General features: G+C 35.9%; 1 protein-coding gene across 1 annotated transcript; it reads left to right on the top strand.

Moving 5' to 3' along the window:
* The first annotated feature begins 1,204 nt into the window (after positions 1-1,204).
* RAD51AP2 (RAD51 associated protein 2) lies at positions 1,205-8,617 on the top strand. Its single transcript, XM_035000520.1, is given in 4 exon segments — positions 1,205-4,466; positions 4,829-4,909; positions 8,390-8,504; positions 8,506-8,617. Coding segments are annotated over 4 exon segments (3,570 nt in total).
* The last annotated feature ends 9,696 nt before the right edge of the window (positions 8,618-18,313 follow it).

The raw sequence follows: 18,313 nt of genomic DNA, 5'->3' as shown, positions 1-18,313 counted from the left end.
AATATATCTAAGAGTATTTACCAGACAGGAGGCTGATGAGCATCTTATTATGTAAAGAGGCATGCTAGTCGTATCTTGCCATATATGCTCCCATGGGTTCTAAAATTAGTACCCCTCTTGCACATTATTGTGGTTCTTATAGTTTTAACCAGGGAACGTAAAACTGACCAACTTTGAAACAATCATCAAGGGGATTGAGGTTTTTGATGACTGAACAGTAATCACACGTTTCTTAATAAAATAAGCATTTTGAAAATCATGTTCTTCTTATGGAATTGACAAAAAAATCAGAACTGACTTGAAATAATAAATATTCTTTATTTATTATAGAGGAAAAAGAAAAATAACGTCCACACAATTGATTAGGTAGGAGTCGGAACTGTGTCATTATTTATGCTCATAATAACTGGAATAGTTGAAATATAATTTTTATCTTTAAGTTATTTTATTCCATAATATTCGGGAAGGAAATCCCACGGCACATACGAAAACGATCTTTCTACTGTTTTAAAGTGAAGATTAGTAATTATCTGGATAATTATTTCCACACATTTTTTTCCCTAAAATACTCAGATTGTTAAATACCAGTGCCTTCTTTCCCCTAAACACACCTTATTAGTGAGGTGGAAGTCTGATTTTAAAGGCCACCGGTATGATTAAGAGCGTTTTAGAAGTGACTCCTGACACACAGCGGTTTGGTCCGGTGCTCACAAAACTACCCTGGAGAAGATGCTCTAGAGCAACTGTGGAGAAGCCGCTTCTGAGGTAAACAGAATTTTCGAATTTTAAAAACAAAGTTGTTTCTGTTCTCAGAGAGAGAGGGAGGCAGAGAGAGATTCTGACTTTTCCCTTAATTCTACCAGAGGGAAGAAAATATTTAGAGCCGCTATAGTCCAGGCACCAGCAAGAGGCGCTAAAAATAGACAACGTAACGGCCCCGGGCGCGTTTTACTCTGAGGGAGAGAGAGTCCACCCGAGCTCGCGGGCCTAAGATAGAGTGGGGGCGGGCAGGGCCGGATAGCTGGGGCGGGGCTGGGGCGGGGCCGGGGCGGGGCTGTCCTTGAGACCGGGGCCTAAACCAGCCTCAGGGGGCGTGTCAGGGGCGTGACCGGGGCTTGAGGGGTGGGGGTGAGGCGGAGCCACCCGCAGCCTACTAAAAACCAGCCCGACAGGAACCTCGGACAGATCTCCTCAGTTCGCTGTCATGTCGCTCGCGCACTCCACGGCGCGGGGTGCCGAGTTCAGGTCCTCTTTACCGCCTCCCGAGGACCCTGATTCCCAACCGCCCAGCAGTAAGCGGCCCCGTCTGAAGGAACCTGGCAGTGCCTTTGAGGCCGAGTGGAGGCTTCCTTTGGTGCCTCGCTTGTCCGAGGTGGAAAAAGCCTGGCAGTTGTCGCCCCGACCCCTCAGGACGCTCCTTGTTTCAACTGATGTGATTTTGGATCACTCCGCAGACTCGCGTGTGGAGAAGCCAGTCAGTGGGGAGCAGATAGGCCGTCTGAGATGCCCGAACGGCAAATCTGAGATGAACAGTTGTTTGCAGCCTTTCCCCTCACAAAGTTTTGATTCTGGTTGGAGGGCTTCCGGAAGGTCTTGCGAAGCAGGGCTGTATGACAAAGAGGTTTTCGGTGTGCCCTGCGGTGACAGAGCTGAAGTGGAGGTCGGTTCGCTTCTGCCCAACGCCTCTCTCCACGGCCGACGTGGAGTTAAAAACGCGGGTGGAAGACAGTGTTTCGTCCAAGGGAGAGACAACATTCAGGAAGACGATAGTTACGTAAAACAGAGAGAATACTTATTTTTGGATGTTACGTTTTGCAAGGAAACCAAATCAACAGTTCGCGATATTAAGAACAGATGTAAAGCTGACAGCGTTATGCCATCAAATAAAAAAGAAAATAACATTTCAACATCTACACCAAATATATCAAAATCTCAAAACCAGCCCAGCATAGAAATGGCCAAACCCAGCTATTTTAGAGATGGCAGCACAATAAGTATCCCTGAGTTTCCAACTGATTTAAATAGCAAAATGTCCTCTGTCTATTTAAAGGAAATAGCGAAGAAAAAGAATGACAAAAACGAGGCGTATGTTAGGGATTTCACAAACATTTACTGGTCCCAAAATAGGCCTGATGTTAAGAAGCAAAAGTTACAGGATGATAAAAACACTGTGGATGCCGATGCGGAAAATATTTTTTCTGCGTGCTATGAAAGTAACCACCAGCCACTCAGCAACCAAAATATTTGTGTGAGAAGAAAAGACTCGATCAGTTTAAACTACTACAACCACAGTAGTATCATAACTGATGTAACAGAGTCTGAAAAGAATTTCACTATAATACTAGGGAATGCAAACTTGGGAGAAGTAGAAACATGCCTGGACATTTACATATTTACCAGATTAGAAAAATCTCAAAGCCAGGACTGTAACATTAGACAGGTTTTGGCAAAAAAGAGGGAAAGTTGTTGGATTATGGATAATTACAAGACTCAAAGTGAAAATATTAAGAAAACTGGAGAAAAATGGAATTTTCCACAATTATTAGAAATAGATGTTTTAAGCAAAGATTATCACTATACAAAAGCCAGGAATACACATGAAAAACAGTCAAAACCTCTCATGATAGGAACACTTGGTAGCCGAAAGGCTTTAAAAATTTTTTTTTGGTTAAATGGTAAAGGAGAAAACAATAATATGCTAGAGTTAAGATACTGTACTACACAAAAAGACTTGCATTTAAGCAATGTTTTTGGAAGTTTCATTATGGCGATTTTTTCTTTTCATGAAAATACTTCAGAAAATCAAAAAGATGATAATATTTTAACCTGGTGTGAAATTTTCAAGGATAAAAAGCAAATTGATCTTCAAAATCTAATAATTAAGAATACGGATGTCAATAGAAAGACTATGTTAAGCATATATTTACAAAGCAGTGTTTCAGAACCTCTAAATAGCGTATTGAAAAACAACATGGCTTCTTTGCTCAGTAAGTTTGACTCTTTAACGGGAGTTGAAAATGATTCTAAATTAGAGGAGAGATGCATTGTCAAATGGATAGCGCATTTGCATTATTCAAAAAATATTATAGAGGAAAATCATACTGTAAAGCTCGTAAGGATTTTAACTTTTTCAAGACTACTAGAAGATATGAAACCTATGTTAGAAAAAAGAAAGTTATTTAAAACTGATCAAGTTTTTGAAAAGTCTAAGGAAAAAAACATCAATTCCTTCCATCTGACAACTAAAAACAAACCGTTTCCAATTTTTGAAACATACGAAAAAATTCCTCTTTTAATGTATTTTGATGATGTGGATGAAATTTCTTTGACAAAAGAAATTTACAAGAATAAGAGTTGTCCTGGGCAATTCATAAATGAGGAAAATTGGGCTCACTGTAGTCCTAACGCTGTTAAAACACATGTTAAATCTGGTTCTCCATTTATACAGAACAACCATAGATACATTAATGAAAAATTTTATGAAATAAATATGTACAACCAAGATTTAGATACTGAAAGAAAACAGGAGCATACTAAGATCAGTAGCTTTAATTTTAAGTGCGTATTTGAAGATTTCTCCAATATTAGGCAACAGGCCATACCAACAAACCACAACTTAAAACATAGTGAACAAACCAATCCTAGGACTCTAACTGAAGTGTTAAATGTTGGGAGCTTGCTAAATGCAGTCAAAGGAAAAAAACACGACTCAATTTTGAAGGCGGAAGTAGAAGTCACAGCGCAAAGTTTAACAAACAGTTGCCAAGTTAACAAAGATACTAAGATAGAAAAGGAAGAGAAAAGTAATTTTTATTCAATGGATGGCATGTTTCCTATGCAACCAGTCTCATTAATGAATAAAAAAGTAAATGTGGAAGAAATTAAATATGTTAATCAAAATAATGTAGCTGACAGAAATGAATATGAGAGTGTTTTGCAAGACAGTGAGTTGGCCAATTCAAAGCATTTTCATCCGAAGAATGATTCTACAGAATGTGTTAATCATCAGTTTGAAACTGATTTGAGTCTAGGGAACAATGAATGTTTTCAGGACTTAACTGCTGAGTGTTTATCAACACAAGCTCAGACAACAGTGAACGATTTTGAGATGAAGAGTAAATTTGATTTAGTACTTGAAGAACTTCATATGTTTCATGAAATCACTAAGGAAAGCAAAATTCTAAGCGCTGTGGAAACAAACAATGGGCAAGAAGATTACTTTAGAGAAAATAGTGATATTGAGGAGGTAAAAACGGAGACAAAAAAAGATTTGGAAATGGTTACAGTCAACAAAATATGTGAGTCTTCTTTGCTCTGTGATGCTATAACATGTCCTAATATGCCTAAAAGACACCAGAGTTTATTTAAATGGAAAACAGTACCCGATCATGGAGAACAGGAAGTTCCAAATGAATATAGCTGTCTAAGAACCCTGGAAGAAGAATTTTATTCTAGTTCCAAGGAAGGTATGAAGTTAGCTTTAAAATGCCTTTTTCTCATGATAAAAAAAAAAAAATTGCTGCTTTTTTTCTGTGTAGGCCAAATATATAATTTTTTGAAAAAAGGAGAGAGAGGTAAAAAGTAAGACAGTGTTTACTGATGCACATTATTTTCCCATGAAAGGCTGATCAAACATTAAATGATATCCTGAGGTTGAAGGTCACAAAGTGATGAAATTTTTAGAAGGAGCCTTGATGAGTCCTGCTTCATTTATCTAAATATTAGAAGCCAACAGGAGGAAATATTCTCGAGAAAGTAATTTGTTTATAGTATTAACATTTTATGTAGAAGTTACTTTTTGCTGTAACATACTGATTTTTATTCGCAGACTGTAAAACACCTTCACCTAAAAGGCCTGCTTCTTTCTCTGATGAGCTTGAGGAAAAATTTAATCATTTACTGAAGGGAGGTAAGATTTCTGGTTATTTTCTAGAATAACTTCCAAGATGATTATTGCATTTTGTATTTTTAGCACGAGGAGAATATCCTCAGGTTGTTAGAAGATAAATACAAAGATCGATCACTTCTGTAACCATCAATAGCTTACTGATGCAAATTCCAATAGTTAAAACTCAGCTAAAAATTAAAATGCCCTTTAGAATGTTACTGGGAAACGTGCTCTACAAAACTGTGCTTCAGTATTTACAGTGATGCATTGCAATAACTATGTGATGAAGACAGGTTTTTGTTTTGTTTTGTTTTGTTTTGGGTCTAATAAATACATGTAATGTGTGTAACATTAATTGGCAAAACCAAAAAAGGCATTTATCTAAGTTGGATTTTCATTGATGAGATGTTATCCCCAATTGCATATTTATTATCTATGTTCTCTATTCTTTATTGTGGGGCTCTCTCTATGGATATTTTATTCAGTAATTAAAAAAATTATTATCACTTAGATATATTAACATGATCTACGACTATGACATTTAAACTTTTGATTTGTCCTAAAAAATAAAACTAAAGAGAAGTTGAACAACTAACTTCATCCTTTGCCTAAAAGGTCTATGACACCTGAATAAAACACACTAAGTCTAATATCCATTTTAACCTGTAATACCAATGGGACCGAGGTAGGGGTAGGGTTAAAATTAGGAAACTGTTTTCTCAATGACTAAGTCTTCATTTCATGGTCAGAAATCGCTGGTATTACACCACAAGACTAGATCCAGAAAGAGTAATGATGTAGGAGAAATATAGTTACCAAAACATCTTCAGTCATGCATCGTTTCTCAAAATATTTTTCCTGGCCTCTCATCATCAGTAGGACGCTATCACCTATACCTTTATTCCGTCACTTCGGAACTGTATCTGTTTCTCTTTTCTTAGTTTACAGTGAGATAATCTTAAAAATTAATCCCATTCCTCGGAAGGTCAAAGCCCCTGGCTAGTCTCTTCTCCCCTGAATAAAGGGAATAATTGAGAGAACAATACTCTATGAGACTCAAAGCTGAGTGGTAGAATTAGGTTGGAAAGGATACAGGTTGTTTCTTCTAGGACAAACAGAAAGGAAGGGATTGGGCTTAGGAATGTATTTTGAGATAGAAAGGAGGAAGACTAGGGAGCTCATACTCACATTGTCATCATGGTCATACCTGTAATAACGGAATGGATATATGAGGAAAATTGAAGTATGTGCACAAACTGGAAAAGAAGTGTTACACTTGTTAGGAATATCTGAGCCCATAATACTCTATCGTGCCCTCACAAGAAAAAGAGCCTCGTCGTGAAATATGAAAAATAAGGTCATGAAATACGAAAAATAATATGGACAGCCAAAATTATTTAGTACTATGTTAGGACAGTCATCTTGGATTTACATTCAAAGTCCATAAAGATGGAGTAATTTTTCTGAGACTTGTTAAAGTCCATAGTGTAAGGAAAAAGTTGGGAAATGGCGGAAAGCGGGGCTAGAAAACCTGGACTAATTCTGCCCAGGTAGAGTGGGTGACTGCTTATGCAGCGTGATTTTAAAGGCATTGGGAAATGGTTGGCTCCATCCCGATGCTGAAATGTTTTCGATGCCTATCCAGTTGTCATCATGCTCCTCCAGTTAAATTTCTACCAGTAATGTCTCCAGTGCATCCTGACTCTCTCTCCCTTCTCTGTGGTGTAGAAAATGCAAGTAGTTTGAAATTATTTTGAATGTGTGAAATATGCCAGCCAGTCAGTGCACCAGGTGCTTTATATATCATTTAGCACCAAAACTTCCCAACTTTAATGTGCGTACAAATCACCTGGGTGTCCTGTTCAGTGATTCTGATCCTTTTGTGTGGTAGGCCCTAAGATTCTGATTCCCAGCAAGCTCCTGGCAAATGTAGATGCTGCTAGCTATGGACCGTATTTTGACTTGCAAGGATGTAGAAAACATTTGAGTTAGTATTATTTCTGAAAGATTACTAATACATTTTATGCCTTTTTTAAATACTGATTTTTTTAATGCATTTAAGTTCAATTAGTTGACACTGATTTTTAAAATGAATAATTTCTGGTAGTATGCTTGAATGTTTGCAATTGTTAAGTAGTACAAAGCAATAAATTAATCTGGTGTGCAGTAATAATAAAAGGGATCACAACTTATTTATAAAAGGTAGGAATTCCAAGGAGACAAGCGTATCCTTATAGCCACAACTTGATGACTGTTTAAGGACATATGCTTTGCAAGGGCCTGCTGTTGACACAAATGGGTTTGGTGATTTCCTACCCGCTGCAAAATTACCAGAAGGATCTGTCATATTAGACCATGAAAGAGGAAAACTATTCTTTGAAAAAGTAATCAAATAGACTAATCATGGCTTTGTTCTGAAATAATAATCTCATAATGAAGAAGCCCACTTAGCATAAATTGCTGAAATTATCTAATTTATAAACAAATCTAGTGTATCAGAAATGATCCAACAATTTTGTTTTATTTGGACAATCCCCTATTCTTTAAAAATTGAAAAAACTAGTAGTATGCTTTTTTCTCTTATTTTTATAATTAACTTTATACTTTTAATGTTGAACAAATTATCATAAGCTGATTTATAGCTATTTTTGTGGTAAGTTGTTTTCTCCCTATTTACCTATAGTTAAACTTTGTATTTTGTTTCATTAATGTTTACATAGGTAGACACACAGGTTCTGTTTGGTTCAGCTTAGTAGGAATCATGCTGTTTATCTTTTGCCAGAATTATTATTAGGTTGATTATACCATTTTCAGTAAAATGTGCTATTATATTAAGATCATACTAATTCATTAAAGCTGTCTTAAAGCTTGATACATTTTTAGCTTTACAGATGTACTTCACTATTTTTTTTTTTAAAGCACTCTGAAAATTAGGGATATTTTTGTATTTCATTATCAAGAATAGTTGATCCTACCTGTCTGGTCAACTGATTGTTGTCCATGAAATGTTTTGAACTTTTTTGAATATGATAGTATGATGTTAAATTAAAATTTCAAAATCAGAGCCCTCCATTAATACATAATAGATGAAATGCATTTGTGCACTATTGTTGATAATAATCTCTCTTAGAAGCCAAATGAAATCACTAACAGTATAGCCTACTCTTTAGCTTCTAATAGAAAAATGACTTGGTTTTTAAAGCCACAACACCAAGTTAACTGTAGACTTTTGTTGTTGTTGTTAAGTCAAACTGCCTGACTGGAATGCCGATTTTATTTAGTTGCTGTTTTATGTGGGAAAGTTACTTAACTTTGTTTATGCTGAGGTTTTCACATTTTAAAAATGGAGATAGGAAGAGTAAACTAATGTATTTAAAGCACTTAGCTCAGTGACTCAGTAAATGTTGCTAGATGATGATGGTAAGTAAGTAAAACTTTTTAAGCTTAGAAACTACAAGTAATTTTTATTCCCTCATGCACTTTTATTGTCTTATATTTTAGGTAGTAATTTTTCACATGGAATTTCAAGAGTACTACCTCTTAAGACATGCAGTCGACCAATCAGAATTGGTCTGTCAAGAAAAGCGAAGCTTAAACAACTTCATCCCTATCTGAAGTAAATGTTATGAGAACTTAAAAGAAGACACTGGACTTAATATTTCAAAACATTTCACAAGATCTATAAATCTTTTGTCTCTTACTTTGGTTAAATGCTTTCTCCTGGGTTGAGAGTTTTGAGCTTTATTTATTATGAAGTACGCAGAGGGTTTTGTGTGTGTGTGTGTGTGTGTGTGTGTTTTGTGTGTGAATTATCTAATTGCCTTTAAATGTTATAAAATGTTTCATTGATATTTTCATATTATATTACAATGTATACATTAAAAGCTTTTCATGATTCATTAAACACGTCAACTTATTATATTTCATGATATGTATGTGTATGAAGCTTTTATGGAGAAGAGTGATACCCTTTATAGGTTTCTCAAAAGGATCTGTGACTCATAAAAAGGTAACAAACCACTGTTCTAATCCACTTCCCTTATTTTTTCAAGTGAAAAATAGAGGTGCAAAGAGGATGGGTAAGTTTTTAAGAACACAAAATTAGTGTCAGGATTGGGATAGAGGCACTCTCTGAAGAATTCTTTCCTACTTTTCTCTGCATTCACTTCATAATTTTTATTTTGTTCCCCAGAGTCTATCTTTGGCCCCAGAGCAGAATTATGACCATGTAGTTAATACCTAATAATTTATTCACTCGTAAAACAGATACATTTTAATACTACCATTGTGTTAAGTACAGAGATAGAATACAGAAGAAGACATGTAAAAGAGACTGCCTTATGGAACTTATTTTCTCTGCTTGAGATTGGTAAAGAAATGTGGAATATACATAACTGAAATGTAGCCATCAGTAGAATAATATTTTTCAAAACACTATACAGAGAAGTAACAATAAAATGGACAAGGTAACAAAAAGTAAGGGAAGGAGGCATCAAGAAAACATTAAAAAACAGCATACAATACGGGAGGAAGACTAAATGTATCAATTCACAAAACATATGTGACTGGATTAAATTATCCTTTTACAAGCTAGGGTTCTGAAACATGCTAAAAATATCTTAAATTCAGCTGTATTCTTTAATTACCACCCCCCAATCTTGTACTTTCCAACTTCAATATCTTGCTCTGATTTCTTTCTCCCCTGCAGAACTCACCACCTTCTCAAACACTATAAACACCTTGCTAGAATGAATGCAAGTTCCTTGAAGGCAAGATTCTTTCCTCTCCACTAATATAGCCCAAGTGCCTAGAATAGTACCTGCCCTTTGTAAGTAACCATAAAATATTGAATGAATGAATGAATTTCTACACCTGCTCATAATTCCTATGTCTTTTTGAATTCTTTTTTTTTTTTTAAGATTGCATTTATTTGAGAGCAAGCACAAACATGGGAAGGGGCAGAGGGACAAGCAGACTCCCTGCTGAGTGGGAAGGAGCCTAAAGCGGGGCTCAATCCCAGGACCCTGAGATCATGACCTGATCCATCCAGGTGCCCCTTTTTGAATTCTTAATACCTTATGACCTTGGGCAAGTCCTCATTTCTAAAAACAGGTTAATAATAGCTCATGGGATCATTGTGAAGTTTAAATGAGCTAATATATGTTATGTATTTATAATAGCTCTGATACATAGTAACTTCTCAATAATGAATAGCAATGTGCTGATACATAGTAACTACTCAATAATTAATAATTATTTAGAATGGTTGACTTTTTCTTGAATATTTTTTTTGGATCGTGTATTAGATTATTTCCAGGAATATGCCTATTCCTTTGAGTCTTTTGAAGATGTTCCTTTTACTTTTTTTCTACAAGGGTCCTCATCTATCTCTTTTTTCTTTTTATTATTATTATAAGCCCGATTTAGACTTTTTTCTTTATACAAGGCAAATCTCATCACAATCAAGATTTGTCTGGACAAACCATGGTCCTTTTCCCTATTCCCTGTTTCTGTTTATGAGTATTGAATTCTGTTCTATTTCTCAAGGGCAAACGTATGTGCTTCTAGCCTTATTCCTAATATTTAGGAGCCTTTTACAGATATTTCCATCCTTTCTTTAATAAATGATGTAGAAACTGTTAACAACAAAATGATTTTTTGGAGAATTGCAATTCAAGATATGCATGCTATGGCAAAATTATAGGCAAGTTGGGAGAACAAAGGTAAGAAACACTTATAGAGGAAAGAGAGGGGTTGGGAGGGGCTATTATAAACAAAAAGTACATTGGAACTATGGGGAGTTCAAAGTGTAGTGGCTTTTCATTGGCAAGTTGTGGCTGTCTCTTCTTGGCTGGGCTGTTGCCAGGCAAGGAGAAAATCTTTCTTCCTCCTACAGGGGTAGTAAAGTACAGACTTCTCTCAATTGGGAATGCAAGATATGTTCTTCCTGTTGAGGTCTAAAATTGACAACCAGGGACAAGGCATAAAAGATCTTTCCCTTCTGGCCTCCTGACTCCTTTTTTTTTTTTTTTTTTAAGATTTCCTTATTTTACAGAGAGTGGGGCAGAGGGGAGAGGATACATGGGGGGAAGGGCAGAAGGAGAGACTCTCAAGCAGACTCCCTGCTGCAGGGCTGGACCTGTAACCCATGAAATCATGACCTGAGCAGGAACCCAGTCGATCTCTTAACCAAGGCACCCCACTGACTCTTTTTTTTTTTTTAAGATTTTATTTATTTATTAGAGAGCGAGAGAGAGAGAAACAGCATGAGAGTGAAGAGGGTCAGAGGCAGACTCCCTGCTAAGCTGGGAGCCCAATGCGGGACTCGATTCCAGGACTCCGGGATCATGACCTGAGCCAAAGGCAGTCGTTCAACCAACTGAGCCACCCAGGTGCCCCCCACTGACTCTATTTTAAATGAGATTTCCTTTATTTAGTTTCACAAAGCTTACAACAACGGCTGGTTCTTTCATACTCTGAACTATGTGTAAGTTTAAACTCCTAACCCCTATGTAAAAAATTGGGGGAAGACTACGTCTCTTCAAATGCAAAAATCTCTCCTGCTAGTGTTATTACTTAAGCACCCCTTCCTCCAGTACTTCCTATCTAAACACACATATATGCACACACAAACAGATATTACCTTACCCTTCCCACCAATTCTGTGAGTTCTTGTCTTTGGAATTAGGAAGTTGGAGGAGAGGAGGGAGGTAACATTTTAGCTCTTACGTTTTTGTGTTTTTATAGCCAGGTTTGGAGAGGCTGCACTGGGGGCTATGGTAGAAGACATTTTAAATGGAAATCCATTCTTCTTCTACCTTGTTCTCTTCATCTTTGTTCCTAAAATGTAAAAGTTGAATGCTTTCAGATCAGAAGAAAAATATTCAAAGGATGAAAACCCACTTAAAAAATACTTGCTTTTATTTAACCTTAGAATAAATCTCTGTGCTACCTCAGTTTAAAGTGACAAGCTTATGGAGGCATAACAGTGAGCATGAGAAGAGAAGCAGAGCATTATATTAAATCAACTTGAAAAAGTTATGTTGATAGTACCTGAAGTATAAAAAAAACACCCTGAGTTAATATCCAGTTAACCTTATTTAGTTAAACAAAATGTAAAACAAAATATGTAGTGAAGTTGATCTTTAGTTCCATCTAAATTGCCACATAAAAATATTTGTAGTCTGCCATCATTTTGGGAAATTTTTTTAATAACAGACATCACACACTTACATAGGCATATAATAGTTTGTGACAGTGTATACTACTAAAAAAAGTACACACGAGTACCCCAAACATATTTGGGTTGAGAGGACTAGGATACAAACATGTCATAAGGGTTCCAAATCATATTTTCTTCACTTGGTTGTAAAATATGCCATTGTTTGAGACTATCCTTGCCAGATATTCCTATTTCATGTGTTTTGTTGTTGTTGTTGTTGTTTGTTTTTTAAAGCACAGGCACATGCTATAACAGCAAATTCAGAAGAAATAGTCACTAAACTATCCCACCTATCCAGGCTATGAGCAAAAAAATAAACTCATGATCTGAAGTCTCTATGATTATAGTGTTTCTGTAATTTTATAAATTTTTGGAGTACATGTGATTTTTTTTAAATGGAAGTATTCAGATGGGGTTCCAGGATGACTCAGTCAGAGTGACTGACTCTGGGGTTTCCACTCAGGTCATGATCTCAGTCAGGGTCATGGGATTGAGCCCCAGGTTGGGCTCTGTGCTTAGCACAGAGTCTGCCTGAAATTCTCTCCCTCTGCCCCCCCCCCCGCTCATGCTCTCATAAATAAATAAATAAATAAATAAATAAATAAATAAATAAATAAATAAATAAATAAAATCAGTCTTTTTTAAAAAAGGGAAGTATTGGGACTTCTTCCCTGAACTTGATTTATAGCTGTCTATTCAGCATCACTACTGTGATGTCTAATAAGTGTCTCAAACTTAACATGCCCCAAACTGAGCTTCTGATATTTTCCCCCAAACTCTTCATCCAGGGCTTTTCATTTCAGTGAATGGTCACTCCATTCATTCAGTTACTTGGCTTAGAAATCTTGGAGTAATCCTTGGCCCTTCTTTTTTTCTCATAACCTGTAGCTGACACATGAACAAATCCTGTTGGCATTAGCTTCTCTTGCCAGGATGATTGCAGTAGAGTCCTAATTGGTCTCCCTGCTTTAGTACTTGCTGCCCTTCAGTCTATTCTGAACACATTAGCCAGAATGATTCTTTAAAATATGCCATAACACATCACAGCTCTGCTCAAAACCTTCTAAAGGCTTTCCATCTTACTCAGAGAAAAAAAAATTCTTACTTTTATGTGTAATGATCTGACAATGATCTCTAAAGCCCTCTCTACTTATTTCCCTTTGTTCATTCTACTGAAAGCACACTGACTTCTCTGTTTCTTGGATACGTTTGGAATATCCCTGCCTCAGGGACTTTTTTACTTGCTTTACCTGAAATGTTTGTCTGTAAGGTATCTGTATAGATTGCTCTGTACTCTCTTCCTTGAGCTTTACTTAAATGTCACCTTGTTAGTGTGACTTTTTCTTCCTGCTAGCATTCATATGCCCCTTCCCTGCTTTTATCTTTTCCTCCTTAATACTTTGTTGTCAACATACTGTGTCTTTTACTTACTTATTTTATTTATTGTCTGCTTTTCCCACTAGATTTTAAACTCTTTGAGGGCAAAAGCACTTCCTATTTTGTTTATTACCATATCCCCAGTGCCTCGGTGCTTGACATAATAAACGTTAGTTGAAAACAAGAGTGAAAAATGCCAACAAGAGGAAGTATGTCTTAAATGCATCGCTCTGATTAAACTTTTCTTGAGGCATATAGCTATTTGTCCTCTTGGAATTTAAAGGTCTCTGTTATTCTTTGTTGCAATGTCTCCTAGATCCAAATATGTGAAAACAAAGCTTGGATCTAGAACAGTAACTATGTATCTTTCTTCAGAAATTTAGACATTAACTTGTCAGAATTCTAAATGTTTTTCTCTTTTTATTTTACTGAAGAGAAAAATCAGTTAAATAAAGTAAAACATGGATGTATAATCTTGAAAACTAAGTTATAAAAATACTTCTCAAAATTCAGTATCTTATCTCTGATCCCGTTTAAGATCTTTCTAAATAAAGTCAGTATGATAAATCAAAATTTCATATTTACTTACTTTTGTGTTAGTAGAAAAGAACTATTATTTTTATTTATTTTTGCCTTTTTACTTTTATATTTGCCCTTTAAACAATCTTTTAAACTTTATTTTTAAAAACATTATTTATTTTTGAAAAGTTAATATCTAGACATGGTACAAAATGCAAAGGATGAAAAAAAAGAAACAGTGAATATAAGTACCCCCACTCCTTTTTGCCACTTAGCTATCCAATTTCCCTCAATGGAGGAAACAATGGTTAACAATTCCTTTCCCCTATATGTTTCCATGAAAGAATAATATGTTATTATCAATAAGCATATGAAGTATTTTTAGTTGTTGTTAGTTTTATACCCATACTTCTTACAGAATACTTAATACATTCAGTAATTTATAATTTCAACATGTTAAAAATTTAAGATTTAGGGGCACCAGGGTGGCTCAGTCGGTTAAGCCTCTGCCTTTGGCTCAGGCCATGGTCTCAGGGTCCTGGGATTCAGCGCCAAGTTGGGCTCCCTGCTCAGAGGGGAGTCTACTTTTCCCTCTCCCTTTGGCCCTGCCCCCTGCTTGTGTTTTTGTTTCTCTCTCTGTCGCAAATAAATAAAATCTTTTTAAAAAATTAAGATTAAAAGGAGAAAAACATTTTAATCCTAAAGAAATGGAAACTTGAAAAGTCAAATGCATTTAATGAATTTGACATTTTGACTAAATTTATGGTAATTTTAAAGCAATTTTAGAAATTCTGACTTTTAACTTTAAAAATATTCTTTTTTTTTTAAGATTGTATTTATTTGACAGACAGAGAGACAGCGAGAGCAGGAACACAAGCAGGGGGAGTGGGAGAGGGAGAAGCAGGTTTCTCCCTGCTGAGGGAGACGAGCCCCATGCGAGGCTCAATCCCAGGACCCTAGAATCATGACCAGAGCCGAAGGCAGACGCTTAAGGACTGAGCCACCCGGGCGCCCTTTAAAAATGTTCTTAATACTACTTTAACATAACATTTAGATTTATATTTCAGTAAATATAGTTTCATAACATGCTTAATCACATTATCCATATGTCTCCTTAAAAAATCTTTGTGATTGATTCTGCTGCCTGGCTAATTGCCATTCCAATTTCTCCTTTATTTCACTGCTCTACATCCAGTAGCTTAATTTCTACTCATTTCTTTTGAAAGCTTCCAGTTGTATGTTTATACACGTCCCTTTCTTCTCTCTTCAGAGACTTTATCTTTCTTTGCTGTGCCCTGCTTCCTTTGACCAGAAAGAACACTCTTTTTTTTTTCTTTTTTTTTTTTTTTTAAAGATTTTATCCATTTATTTGAGAGAGAGAGAGAGCGAGAGAGCATGAACGGGGAACAGGCAGAGGGAGAAGCAGACTCCCTGCTGAGAGGGGAGCCTGACGCGGGGCTTGATCCCAGGACCCCAAGGTAATGACATGAGTCTAAGTCAGATGCTGAGCCACCCAGGCGCCCCCAGAAAGGACACTCTTAAGAGTCACTGAGGATTTTGACAATTTTTCAGTTTGCATTTTTTTTTAAGTTTTTTTGGATTGCTAGCAGCCTTCTATCCTTGAAACCTTTGCTTTGTGTTGATACACCACCCCTTATTTCTCTGACCATACTAGTTCTCTTACTTTCTGATTCTGAGATAGAAGCAAACTCCAAAGTTTAGTCCATGGTCTTTTGCTCTTTCCTTCTGTTTTATATTCCTTAGAAACCTTTTCAATTTTCATGGGATCATCTGCCATATCAAATCTATGGTTTTGGTACCAAATTATGTCTTTCTTAAATTCAAATTTCAATTGTATAACAATAATTCAAAAAACCTAATATTTATTAAATGCATAGTGTAAGTCAGGACATACTCCTTTTTTTTTTTTTTTTAAGATTTATTTATTTGAGCACGTGCGTGAGTGCGCACAAAAGAGAGAGAGAGGCACATGTGGGTAGGGGCAGAGGGAGAAATCTTAAGCAGACTCCACTCTGAGTGTGGAGCCCTACTCAGGGCGTGATCTCATGACCCTGAGATCATGACCTGAGCCCATGACCTGAGCTGAAACCAAGAGTGTCACTTAACCAACTGCACCATCCAGGTGCCTCAAGTCAGGAGATAGTCGAAGCTCTTTATCTATTTTAAATCATTTAATCCTTAAATAACTTCATAATAAGATACTATTTCATCATTCTTTTACACTTGAATTTAAATAACTTGTCTTTGGTCATAAAGTATTAACTGACAGAATCAGATTTCAAACCCAGGCAGTCTGCCTCAAGGCCAGAGGTCTTAACTGTTACAGTACACTGCTTTAATTTCCATATTGCTATGGGTCAATAACTTCAACTCACTATATCTAAAGTCTTATCAGTCTTCATTCACTCTCCTACCTGACATTTATTCCCTGTTATCAAATCCTTTTTTTTTTTTTTGAGAGAGAGAGAGAGTGCCAGTGAGTGTGCATGTGAGTGGGGTGTGTGTGGGGGGTGGAGGGATAGAGGGCAAGGGAGAGGGAGAGAAAGAATCTTAAGCAGACTCCCTGCTGGCGCAGAGCCCCATGGATACCTTGATCCCATGACCCTGAGATCATGACCTGAGCTGAAATCAAGAGTCAGACACTTAGCTGACTGAGCCACTCAGCCTGCCCCACCCCCATTATCAAATCCTGTTGCTTCCTTCTCCTGAGGAGTTTTCTGACCTATTCATCCTTTTCCATTCTTTTGAGTCTCCATAATGTTATCCTTTCAGATGACCACCCCACAACTTCCCTGTAACTTAACTATTCTTTAATGCTTCATATTCTACCAACTAATATTTTTCTATTTTTTCATAGTCTTTCCTCTCTTAAGGTGCTCTCCTCTTATATCTATTTAAATCTTATCTATCCTTAAACTACAGCCTCTATAATGCTTCCATCAACTACTTGAACATTTTATGTCTTATGAATAACAATAGTGCATTCTTTTAAAATTCACTTATAAAACATTTATTATACTTGTCTATATTATCTATCCCTTCACTTTCCTAAGCTTGTACATAGGCATCATCTTAGAAACTTCTTTATAGTCAGTCTCTAAAGCATTTGATCAGTGTCTTGTATTAAAAATGACTTATTGCTTATATATCAAATATTAATACAGCATTTATTTTATGATTTCTTTTGTTTGGTTTTATGTTTTTATTGATAAATCTACTAAGTTTATAGCTTTTTTGTTTGTTTGTTTGCAGAAGAAAATATAACTAAATCCAATGGGGCTTTTTGGCATATTTTTGTTTTTGGCTGTTTCTTATTTATCCTCTTCCTCAGTATTGAGACCAGCTTCAAAGCAGAACCCAACTTTTTCCTCACAATGCTTTTAGAAATGCCTTTTATGACTAACACCTACTTAAATTGATTTACACACTTATTTTTTTTCTTGATAATACTGATTTTCAACAAAACTTTACACAATTATTTATGTGTACTTTCAGCTATAGGCAAAAATATATGTTGTACAAATTTATTTTTTCCTTGTCTTTTAAAGTTTGCTTCACAAAATAATACCTCACAAATCTACTGCCATTCTCAATGCTACACTTGGAAGGATTGTCCTCATCATTATTGTCATCATAATTATTAGCCATCAAAGGTCTTTATGAGTAGGATGACTTGGGATATGTGGACTTAGTGTCAATAATCAAAATTTGGAGGCTGCTTATTTGCAATGGGGCAAACAAATAATTCTTTTATAGCCTGCTAAGAGTCTTAGAGCTGGAACTTCATTTTCTAGTCACTTTAGTAGCATGTTGCTCAAATATTTTATATACTTTCACAAAATTTCTCTGCACATCTCAAATCTCCTTTTTTTGATATAACAAACTACAAACTTATTGACAGAAAGTTTTAATTTGCATGTGGCAGAATAATATATAAATTAACTCAGTGTGTAATTTTGACGTATATACTGATTTATTTCTCTAAAAACTAATTCACATGTCTTTTCAACCTCTTACTTCACAATAAAAATTTTTCTGACAGAAAAGAAATTTCTTTTCTTTTCTTTTTTGTTTTTGGATTCAAACAGTTTATTACTTCAGACACAGCAAAAGCCAGATCCCTGCTGGCAGAATAGAAATTTCTTGAAGTATAGGTATTTTGATTAGAATGCCACAGAGTTGGAGTTGGAGCTAGGTATTATTTTTGAAGGTGCTCTATACAAAGAAAGAGAAGTTTGGAGGTGGATACAAAGAAATAAAATGTAACAGCACCAACAATTCATCAC

The sequence above is a fragment of the Mirounga leonina genome, unplaced genomic scaffold (genome assembly GCF_011800145.1).
Source record: "Mirounga leonina isolate KUSES-001 unplaced genomic scaffold, KU_Mleo_1.0 Mir_125, whole genome shotgun sequence".
In the NCBI taxonomy this organism is placed as follows: Eukaryota; Metazoa; Chordata; class Mammalia; order Carnivora; family Phocidae; genus Mirounga; species Mirounga leonina.
This window is presented reverse-complemented; position numbering and strand designations above follow the sequence as displayed.